General features: G+C 37.8%; 1 protein-coding gene across 1 annotated transcript in view; it reads left to right on the top strand.

Moving 5' to 3' along the window:
• The first annotated feature begins 1,537 nt into the window (after window positions 1–1,537).
• Window positions 1,538–12,475, top strand: part of LOC126260399 (probable methyltransferase-like protein 25) — an 85,589-nt gene continuing 74,651 nt past the window's right edge. Inside the window, exon 1 of the mRNA XM_049957728.1 lies at window positions 1,538–2,240. Coding sequence (XP_049813685.1) covers window positions 1,677–2,240 — 564 coding nt within the window. The 5' untranslated portion in view covers window positions 1,538–1,676. The remainder of the gene's footprint in view (window positions 2,241–12,475) is intronic.

Raw genomic sequence — 12,475 nt, 5'->3', positions numbered from 1 at the left:
AAGCCCTGCAAACAAAGCCACTGTGACGATACAATATCTGACTAGAAAATCTATGTAGCGGTAACCAATGAACTTTAAACACGAACACGTGCAGTTCCACTATGTCACATTTAATAATAAAAAATATTTCCAAAAACAACACCTTGCAAATGGTTAATCACAGGTACGAGTTCGATTTTACACATAGCACTGTTCACGCAATACCCTGTCCGGCAATGCGGTACAAAGGTGCTTTTTTCACTTCCATGATATAACACCTAACTCACCCACCTTTACTCAGTGGAGAAAAACGCAAAGATAACGGCAGAAGATAATCCTAAAAAAAGGGATATATATTTCTTATTTAGTAGTAAAAATAAACTATAATTCATTAAACTAAAAACATAAAAAGTTATCTCAATAAAACGGAAACTGTATGAATTAGCGTTGTGCGTATAGTCTCGTTGCATCGCAGGAGACTTCCATCATGTCAACAAGAACGCGCCACCCTCTTTCTATTATAGAAGAGGTAAAGAATTACGTGTTGAATTATGGAATAATGAAATTGGTTCCTCTTGCAAATTATGATCCTTGTGGATTATAATATTCAACTTACCTTCTACATAACACGCTAACAAACGTTCACCGGACAAGACACATTAATGCACCCCATACTTAGCATTCTACGTAGTACGAACGACAGCGCACAGACCAACAAGCAAGACACTGCGGAATACATATCACAGAACAAAAAGAACAGCTAAGGACTACTAAGTAGTGAGTACATACCTTCGAGTCTTCGACCATACTCATTAGTCATTACAGTGTAGCACACAAAGATCTTGCTATGCCAAAGATATGTACATATCATGCACACTTGCACAGTGAATTCAATAGATAGAGAAGCCTGTGGTATTGACGTCACAGACTGGTTACTGTGAAGTCTACTGTACATTTATAACAAATCGATTGCATGATTGCTTCTGTCATCCATATTATTACATTGTTCAAAATTCGTTACGACTTTACATCAAGTTTTAATTTTACAGCGTATTTTTTTATCTCTTTCCACGTTCGAACACTAAGTCATTTTAACTTCAACCATGATCTTTGAGACTTAATTGTTCAATGCATGGTGCATGTCGTGTGATATGTTTGGTAACGTAAAAGTTGTGTAAAATGAAGTTTAAAAAGCTGCAGTTAATAATTTTGGTTCAAAAACGAATGGTGATTTGATAACCGTCGCAATGGAGGTTCCCATTGTGCATGACACTCAAGTAAATGAAAATGACATAAATGATGTCTTCGAATCGCTGCTGCTAAGCGAAGAAAAATTAAGTGCAGAAGGTTTTCAGGAGGGTTTGAAGAAAGGTTCTGTAGATGGGTTATGCGAAGGTTTCCATTTGGGATATCACAGAGGTGCAGAAATAGGCGCAGAGATTGGTTTCTATAAAGGAGTTATTCAGGCCTGGCTTATCGGCAGAACGCCAGGAAATAATTTCAAGGGAGAGAAGGACTTACAAAAGTTTATGGAGTTGTGTCGATCTTTCCCAACGAGCAATTCAGAAAACGAGGACATCCAGGATCTCTTGAGTTCCATAAGAGCAAAGTATAGGAAACTGTGTGCTTTGTACAAATTTAATACTAGTATTACAACTTCGGCGAAACTATCATTCTGATAAACCTATATTTTTAAAATGGCGCTTCGAGCGAAATTAGGTGAAGTTATAGAGTTTTTTAATAGGTTCTCACAATTAGCAAACTGTCATTTGGTAAATTTCATCACTGAAGATCTTTGGGATACATGTGTACCAGAGGAATTAAAGAGTGAGATCGAGTATGTGGGTATGGACAGTGCATTGAGTTTGTTTTGGGACTCGAAAAGATACTCTGCATCAAACATGTTCCATCTCAGTAAATACTTGATGGAAGCCAACAAAATGTCCACTGATATTTTGGACGATATTTGCTTATCACCTTCTGATCTTAGGAGCAAGATTATATCTTGGGGAACTAGTTCTCATAGTATTCCACAGCTTAATCAGTTTATGTCCCCCAAAAAGGCACATGAAGTTGAAATAATGAGTGAACTGGTTGCTGCACTTTCAAAAGTGGCTGGTACAAGCCACATTGTTGATGTTGGTAGTGGGAAAGGCTACTTGACCTCTCTGCTTGCATTACACCACAGTCTGAAAGTGTTAGGAGTTGATTCTTCTTCAGTCAATACACATGGGGCAACTAAACGGACCCAGAAATTACAGGTATATCAATAACTGCCATTTGTGTGACAAAAAATTAAATGTGCATATCCCAATAATTGTGTTTGTATAAAAACTGTTTTATTTTAGGATGTACACAGATCTTTGATGTAGATATTGAGTGAAGTGAGACAATAGTTATCCTGTTATAAATAAATTTTGAAACTGCACTTCTCAAGTAATGTATTTGTCTAGTCACCCTGTTTTACTGGGAAAAATATTTTATATTAATTTAAATCAGTTCAGGCAAATGCCCAATACCAGTAACACCGAAAATGGTTCCTTACCAGTGTTCTTGTCCATCTTGGTATCAAGACAGTGTTATGATTTGACATAAACTTGCTAATTGCTTTTCTCATTGAGTATTGGAGAATTTTGTAGGGGGATATTATATACTGTTAAGTTGGTCTCCAGATCCATTTAAACACAGAGCACATCCTTGAAGATAAGTGTCTCGATCAACAGTATTTGCAATGTAAATGCTAGTGCACAAGCTCTAAAATAAATTTCCCATATAGCCAATTTCGCTAACTGAAACAGATTAAGCTGCTTTTGAATTGGCTGTTATGACATTTAATGCCATCGTATTATTATTTCCTTTTAGTTCTAGATCACACCTTTGGTAATGGATATTCTTATTTGTCTTGGTAAAATAGGGACGTGAAGGATTATCGTAGATGAATAGAATATGAAGCTATATAGTCTGCAATGATTTGCATTATACTGTGCTGAAAAATAACAATTTTCTCAACATACTGGGAACTACTCAGGTCTTTATTTATGTAATTACACAACTGCCCTCTGCCTCCATCTTTTCTTCTTGTGAAAAGTATTATTCGTAAAGTTTGCTGTGGCACCCTATGAACATCTGCTAAGTGGAATTGGAAGATACTTGCATTTGAAAGGAAGAAGAGAGAGGGGCGGGGCATCACTTATAGCCATCCTCAGAACAACTTAAAAAGGCAGATTTATGATGTTCTAAGGCTGCATTGCAAACAAACAAATGGGAAAAAAGTGATATCATGGCTTTTTTCCAATTTTTGTCATGAAAACTCACACTTGCAACTCCAAAAAGCAGAATCAGAAATTTCTCTAGACCTACTGGCAAACCACAAGTAAAAAAACCACAGGCTTCACACACCTATGTAATTCTATTAAAAGTGACCAAAACCCCAACAACTCAAACACAAAAGTAATAAAAAAAGGGAACAAACTAAACCAAAATCAATCATGCCATTAAAAAAACTGTTGATCCTCTCCAACAACCTCTAAACACTTCCTCAGACAAAACCTGCCCCATCATCAATCCTACAAATATCCACAACCTCTCCCCCCCCCCCTTCCAACACACTCAACTCACCACCCTCGGCCTACACATCCTCTCTACAGACCTCCCAAAAACAACCATACCACCCTCCTCAGGATATTCCTCAACAAGTCCACAGGTTCCCTCTTACTATAACTCTGAAAAATCACAATCGGAATACCCGCCGCACTGAAATAACAACCTCCACACCCGAGGACAACCTCTCCCATACTTGCTCTAACTGAAATGCAACTCTTCAGTTTCAGCGATGACCCCTGGCCCACCCAATTTCCTCCTATAGTTAACATAGTGTGAAAACACCTCGCAACAAAAAGAAAAACAGTTCCAGCACTCACATCAGAATCATGCACAAAAACTTAAAGATGACCTGTAACAAAAGTAATATGTTAGCAAAACATTCTCCCTAATGACCAATCTAGATTTCTCGAAAAAAGGTACTATGGCGTATCAAATGCTAGATGTCGTGCTGACAGTCATCACGTTTAGGTCCCGGGTCCGATACACTGGAACTATTGTCAACTTCACGCACAGTCCACAGGTATGGCACCTAACACATTCTGCTATTACTCCAAAACACCGCAGAAACATTATCGATAATGTATGATCATCCAAAGGAGCAAGTAATGAAAAGCTGGTAAACTTATCAGTCATATCCATACCTAACAAAAAAATTAAAAAGGTATTAAATTTCATTCCACATGAGAAACACAAAAACGCCCAAAGTGTAAACCACAAGGGAAAAAGAAATAAAACACTTCCTAATCCATGTTACAGCACTGACTACCCAGGCTCTAATAAACTTGTGTTATCACACTGATAACCAAGACTCAAATGAACCCAATACCACCCATTACACAGACAGCTCAACACGTTAACATCCACCACCAGAACATGACACCAAATACAACAACACGACATCTACAAACACAAACCAACTCAAAAACACTGTGCCACAGTGGCGTTGTACTCCACAACACTGTTATGTCAAGGGTCAAAGCTGACAAGTGAAATTGAGCACTTCCAGTGACCCCCTAACGATTTCTTTCACCAGTTTTGATCACAGTAACTCTAGCTGTGGCTAGTCATTTCTACACTTTTGGCCACAGCATTTTATAATAATTCTGGCGAGTTAAGTAATTGTAGAAGCAGTTTACTAGAAAGTAATTTGTTCATTATACAAGCACGTAAGGAAACAAATATCCTTGAAGTAGAGGAAAGTTACAGCAATTGAGTGGAGCAGAAAAAAATAACAAAAAGTGTTGTAATGACAGGCCTAGAAACAATCTACAATTAATTTCTCTTTGGGAGTGGGAAAAAAGATGTTTTATCCATGTTAACACCTCTATTAGGGTTACTAAACATATCATTTTCATACAAAATTGCAGCTACTTCCTGGAACCAATTAATGTTTGTCCCATGTAAAAGAACCTCTTACTCCCATTAACATTCAATATCTTTTTGTGACAAAAACTGGAAAAAACCATGATATCACTTTTTCCAGGTTGATTGTTTGCAATGCAGCCTCAGAACTTTACAAATCTGCCTTTTCTATAAATTTTTGCGTAGACACACAAAAATTTTCTTTATTAACTGAAAAGCTGATGATGGAACACTCCAGAACTAAGTTCATTCAACATCCCCCCCCCCCCCCCCCCAGTGCCGTCCCCAAGATGTAATGTGGACTACAGATCCCAATAGATTCTTGAGGGTTTAGACCAGAAATTTTGTTTCCTAATGTTCTTGGAGCATTGTACAACTTCCTTACAGTACCAACCTTCATTACCTCATCAGTAGCCTCCATTGCCTTTTCATCTTTACTGGGAGAATACTTAAATATACTTAAATTTATTATTTTTTGTTTGACTCAAAAACCTTGAATTAAATGATGATATGTTTTCTTAATTTCTATTGCATATTTTACTATGTTACAAGGATAGATTAATTAATATGAGATCCTTGGGCCAGACTATTAATTACATCTATTTGATATAAAAATACCAGAAATATTTCAAAGGAACTTACTTAAATAAAATTACCATAGCTACAATGCAAACCAAGCCTGTATAAAAGACATTATGACCACCCACCTAATAGCCGGTATATTCACCTGTGGCACAGATAACAGTGGTGATGCATTGTTGCATGGGGGCATAGAGGTTTTGGCAGCTTGCTGGAGAGAGTTGGTACCACATTTGACACAAATCACCTAATTCCCATAAATTCTGGGGAAGGGGCCGATGAGCTCTGATACCACATTCCAGATGTGTTCAATCGGGTTCATATCTGACAAGTTGGGGGGGGGGGGGGCAGAATGTGCATTGGAACTTTCGACTGTGTTCCTTGAACCACTCCATAACACTCCTGACCACATGACGTGGAGCATTATATTGCTGAAAAATTCCATTGCCAACAGGAAACACGATCATCGTGCACAATATTCCTTGGCCGCCATGGTGCTTTGTATGGACGCATGGATGCCCACATGAATGTTCCTCAGAGCATAATGTGGCCACCGCCAGCACTCTGCATCCCGCAGTACAGGTGTCAAGGAGACGGTCCCGAGGAAGTCACCGGATTTACACCCTCCCATTGGCATGCTGAAGAAGGTATCAGGATTCATCAGGCCATGCAAAGCTCTGCCAGTGTCAAGTGCTGATGGTCACGTGCCAATTTCAGTTGTAGTTGCCAATGTCATGGTCTTAACATTGGCACATGCGTGGGTCATCGACTGCGGAGACCCATTTTTAGGAGTGTTCGGTGCAGTGTGTGTTCAGACACGCTTGTACTCTGCCCAGCATTAAAGTCTGATGTTCATTCTGCCACAGCTCACCGCCTTTCCTGTTTTACCAGTCTGCCCAGCCTACAACGTCTTTAATGAGGACTGACCACCCAACCCAACAATGTCTAAACGTGGTTTCAGCATGTGTTGAAGATATTCACCACAGTACTCCTCGAACAGCCGACATGTCACGCAGTTTTCGAAATGCTTGTGCCAAGACTGCAGGCTATCAGAATCTACTCTCAGTCAAACTCAGATACATTGCATGCCTTCCCCTTTCTACACACGGACTGCATGCTCACTGATTCTACGTGCACCATGCTGTGTCTGGCTAGCAGTATTCCTCGCCAGGTGATGCTGCTTTCGCTTGGGAAGGTTTATATCGATAGTAGGTCAGTGATCATAATGTTCTGGCTGATGAGTGTATGTTCCAGCATATACCTGCAGGCATGGTGATAATAGGGAACAAACACTAAATATGGGTCTGTTAATGGTCACAGAAGTTTGATGGTATGTTTTTGGGTTGTACCATATTTAGCTTTTAAGAAATGAAACTGTAATGCTTAACCTTACCTCTTAGCAAATTAAGTTTCTTCTGATGTTTTATTAAAATGTGTAGAATATGAAAAAGCAACTTTTTCGGCACTGGCCTTTTGCACAAAATTATAACCCCTAACAAGAAGTAGTAAAAAATGCATCTGTATCTATTTGTTGTTTATAATAAGCTATTATAAGATTGGTTGGTATTCGAAAGAAGCTTAAAAATTTACTACTTACATGAAAGTGGCCATAAGTGGAGTAGTGGCTAAAAGAGGAGCTGTGAGCGTAATACATCATAATTGACCCTTATATTTTATACATCTAAAACTTATGATTTTAATATGCCAGTGCTCACTGCTTTGACTAATCTGGTGGGGTGTTATACCTATGCCTACTTGTCCAACAAATGTAAATAACTGGGAAATTTTCAAAAGTTAATATAAAAGATTTCTTACACATTTAAGAGGAGACAAATAATCATTTGCAGTGATGAAGAAAATAGGTCAAATACTACTTGGCACCTATAATTCGGTATGTTATAACTTTCTCAGTAGAATAAGTTAGTAACACATTGCCTCGGCAGTGCTGTATGGTGAGTCAGTGCAGAGCTAGAGATGTCGCTGTTGACTGCTGGCTGAGTACACACTGCACTGATGCAGGGGGGACTATCAAGAGGTGGACTACACTAGGCATGGTCTGCATCTCAAGAGAACTGTGAAAGGGAGGTTGGTGGAGTTGATTAGTGAGAGTAAAGCAGGTGGATGGCAGAGCCACACGTGGTCAAATACTTGTTGTAATGGGTAGGAAGACTAACTTTTTTTAAGGATAAATAACAGGCTCCCCTTTATTAAGGCCCAGCACACACTTTTCGCAGCAGAGACAGAGCTGATGGAGCCCAGTGTTTGTAAAGCATGCACTCTAATGAGGCACCACATAAGGATCCACGAGAGGCATACACAGGGTGATTGCGACTTTCATTCACCATAGAAATTTGCCCAGAATTATATATTCATCAGAATTTACAGCCTATTAAAAATAATGTACACCAGCTTGAAAGTTGAATTACAGTGTTTGAATAGCATGGTGATGTGCATTACAGAGCACTAGTGTGGAGACAATGAAATACAGCATATACTGCTGCTGTCATCTGTAAGTACAAGCTGCTACTGTAGAAGTAGCTTAAAGGGTTGGAATCCATACATTTATATGAGAAGTGGCACACATTTTAAAATTAGAGAAGATATGATCACAACTCATGTAGATAACCATTTTGATTTGGCAGCCATTGAACTAATAAAGCTCGACACCCATAAGAAGTTAATATTATTATGTGCATCTGCTGCTCACCTGGTAGTAATGTAAACATTTTCTTCAACAAATTAGTGAAGTCCTGGAAAGAATCTCAGTCCCCAAAACTAATATAATAATATGTGGACATGTGAATATTAATGCATGTTCACAGTGAAATTAATAGCAACTTCTCAGCCATTTTGAAGACTTATGGTGTGGCACAAATAGTAAATGCTGTTACGAGGGCATCAAAAAGTACAGATCAGTCTTGGACACTGTACTTCCAGGTATCAACAGGATGAAGTGGAAAGTGTTTATAAAAAATATTAATCTCTCTAATGATTACTGTCAGATAATAAAGCTAAAGACAAGCTTGGTAAAACCAACAACATTGCAGGTATACAGAAAGATCTGTTTGAAATGTAAAATACATACTTTTTCTAAGGCATTGTCAAATCCAACTTGGGACTAGTTGTACATGGAAAACAATGTAGATGCCAAGTTCTCTAAATTCTGCAGTATGTGTAAATAACCAACTTGGGACTAGTTGTACATGGAAAACAATGTAGGTGCCAAGTTCTGTAAATTCTGCAGTATGTGTAAATAAATTTTTTGAGGAGATACTGACAAAAGTAGCCACTTCAGCAGAAACTAAGAAAAATATATGGATTCCTGTGGGTATTAGAAAGTCTTTCATTTATTTACACTAATCTGTGGTTCCTGCATCACTGTCAAAGGTACAAAAAGATAAACAGGAGGATAGTGCTTGCTGCAAAAAAAGTCATTCAATAATAAAATAATATATAATGCAGAAAATAAAGCATTGTATAGGGCATCATGAATAACAGAAAAATCCTCAGGAACTGGCAAAGTTTGAAAACGACTATTTGTCAGGTACTGTGCAGAAGTTGCAACAAAATATGATAAATATGTAGCATCCACAGTGGCTTAAACTGCAAGCATATTTCCCACAACAGAGCTTTGAGTCATGAAGACAATACAGAAATTAAAAAAAAAAAATAGGAAATCAGCGGGCATAGATGAGGTTCCTGCCTGTGTTCTGAAAGTTGCAAAGAGAATGTACGAAGTTCATTTACAGATATAATGAATGAGTCCTTTGGTTTTCCAGAGTACCTTAAGCACACATTTAGTGGAGATTACTGAAAACTATAGGCCAGTTTCACTGCTGTGTGCCTTCTCAAAAATAAATGAATCAATAAGTATAACCTTTTTAACAGAGCTCAGTTTGGTCTCCTATGTGGTGAGGTTCAATATTGGCTATTACAGAGTTCGCAAAAGTGTTACTTGAAGCTCCGACAATGCTGACTGTGTTACAGACATTTTCTTAGACTATTTCACGGCTTCTGACCATCTTGATCATAAAATACTACAAAACAATCTACAAGCACTAGTTGTAAGACCCTTTGGTTAGCAGTCAACTATGCAGTTACCAAGATGGACATAGACATAGTACAGATGTCTACTGGCAATAAATTTTTAGTTAAACAATTGTTAGGCAAGAAACATGTAAACAAAGATTTGCCTCAGTGTAGTGTATTGGGTCCAGCTCTGCTCTTAATATGGGGTAGGCAAAATGGAACGGGCCGAGAAAATATTTTGTGGACCTTATCATAGGCAACCCAACTTACGGCCTCTGGGCGTAGTGGAGGTGTTGTAATTTGGGTTGCATATTTTAAGGTGTATGAAATATTTTCCAGACCAGTTTTATGTTGCCCATGCTGTTTATATCAACCAGGTTACAGTCAGTATAAAATTCCTCTTTGTTGATAACAGCAACAATGTAGTCACTGATGAAATACCAGAACTCCTATTAGAGAAAGCAAAGGAATCTGTCAGGGATGTTTACAATTGGGCAGTATGTAATAAATCAACACAGAACATAAAGGAAAAACAAACAGTATGCACTTCAACATAAACTGCACATCTCTTCTCGATGACAGATGATAAATCAATAGAGTGCCTAAAAAACACAAAGTTTTAGGGATGAATTTTGATTGTCACTTGATATGGAATGAACAAACAAAGATACTGGCAAAAAGAATGTCATCATTATGTTATACTCTCAAGAGTTCTGTCATCAGTTTTTAACCATGAATGACTTGTTGTGTCATACTATTCCTATATGCACCCAGTCCTTAGCTATAGGACTCTTCTGGGTATCAGAAGCATAAAACATGGTTACAATTTTAAACTGCAGAAAACTGCTCAAAGAATTACTATTACTACTACTACTACTATTAATAGTGGTAGGCGTAGTCAGGCTTAGTGTAGAGAATTATTCAAAAGCTGGGTATCCTTGCTGCGCCAAGTGAGTACCAATCTGTTGTGCAAATCAGGGGAAATATTACTATTTCACTAGTAGTTCCATGTATAATCATGGAAAAAGAGCCTATTGAGACATTCACTAAGGAAAAACAAAGACAAATCTAAAAACAGAATTTTCTGTCAGGGAATAAAATTGTATAATAAACTGCCAAAGGAGATGAAAAAGAACAGAAAACTGCATCTGTGTAAAAAAAAAAAAAGTAGCTGAAAATTCCTCCCAAGTAATGTATATTATATAGTTAAATGTGATAACAATGTAATTAATGATTTTACAAGAAAACCACATATCAACATCTGCAATGCGAAAAGTAATCTCTTGTCATTCTCTTGAGCACAACATCTCCCTAATTATGGAGGGATACAGATTTTGTTTTTCAGGCAGACAAATTGGAGGTTATGAACATGTGTAGAGTTCATACATATCAGGCCTGGAGTAAGTTTTCCAAACAGACTGAAGAGAGTGCAAGGGGCCTAGCAGCATGTTCATTGTCCAGGAATAATCAGCATGTGTCCTTAGTGTGTGCAGCAGTGCAGTGCAGAACGGTGTTTTATATTCTAAATTATATAGTGCATATTATGTATCACACAAAGAGCATTGTACAATAGGAACTGATGGAATGAAGCAGTACAGTTATCAAGACACTTATCTCATACTCAGGAGGATGGAGTTTGCCCTCTCCAATCATCCTGTTTTTAGTTTTCCGTGGTTTTCCTAAATCATGTCAGGCAAATACCAGGATGGTGTCTTCAGTAAGACCAGGGCTGACTACCCATTCTATCATCATATAAACATATTTTATATCTGTGTATCTATTTTGAGCTATTTATTTTAATTGTATTATGCCAAGTCCTGTACCATAGTGTGACAATCCCTGGATGGATAAATAAATCAACACCTTAATAGACAGCATCTTCGTATACCGGGTATCTGTCATAAGAGTCATCAGGCATATTTTCCCTGGTTTTTTGGCAGATGTCTGCAATTTTGTTTCCAGTTACTGCTTGGTGCATCTTTTATGTGACTCCCTGTGTCAACAGAAAGCATCAGCTTGTTTCCCATTACAAACAAAATTATTTTTGAATCGGAATCTTATGCGCCCATTCGATAAAGCGCCCTCAAATTAATCTAGTCCAATATTTGTTCTATCGGTATGTATTAACAGGGACAGTAAAACACGAAGAATAAAAGGAGTGAAGACAAGAAATGTTTCAGACAAGAAGAGAAGGAAGCTTTCAAAATGTGGTACTACAGAAGAATGCGGTAGATAAGGTTGGTAGATCAAATAGCTAATGAGGTGGTACTAAATTGAACTGGGGAGAAAAGGAGCTAGTGGCACAACTTGTCTAAAAGAAGGGTAGAGAGAGACCAAGAGATGAATACAGTAAGAGGGTTCAAATGGATGTAGGTTGCAGTAGTTATTCAGAGGCTTGCACAGGATAGTTAGTGTGGAGTGCTGCATCGGATCTGTCTTTGGACTGAAGACTACAGTGACAACACATCTATTCCATTCAACTGATGTTCCAAGTCCTCTGCTATCTTTGACAGAATTGCTTTGTCAGCGGCAAATTTCATTGTTTTTATTTCTTCTCCCTGAACTTTAATTCCTTTTCCAAATTTTTCCATCGTTTGCTTTGCTCTTTGCTCAGTTTATAGATTGAATAACATGAGGGATATGTTATAACTCTACCTCATTCCCTTTCAATTATTTTCTTTCATTCATGTCCTTTGATTCTTATACCTTCAGTCTGGTTTCTGTGCAAGTTGTAGATAACCTTACAAAATTACATTCAGCAACTTGTCATCTTTCAGTAGTCACTGTTTCTGCTGATAAGAGTGTCAGAAGTTGGTTTATTTCTAATATTTCTGTCCATTAGTGTTGCATGGAACAATATTGTGGTGCTATTATAAGTTTAGAAGTGAGGCATTCATTACACAATCAAAAGTAATAAGTATCA

Source organism: Schistocerca nitens, chromosome 1 (genome assembly GCF_023898315.1).
Source record: "Schistocerca nitens isolate TAMUIC-IGC-003100 chromosome 1, iqSchNite1.1, whole genome shotgun sequence".
Taxonomy (NCBI): domain Eukaryota; kingdom Metazoa; phylum Arthropoda; class Insecta; order Orthoptera; family Acrididae; genus Schistocerca; species Schistocerca nitens.
The sequence above is the reverse complement of the archived record's forward strand: the minus strand, read 5'-3'. Positions and strand labels throughout refer to the sequence as shown.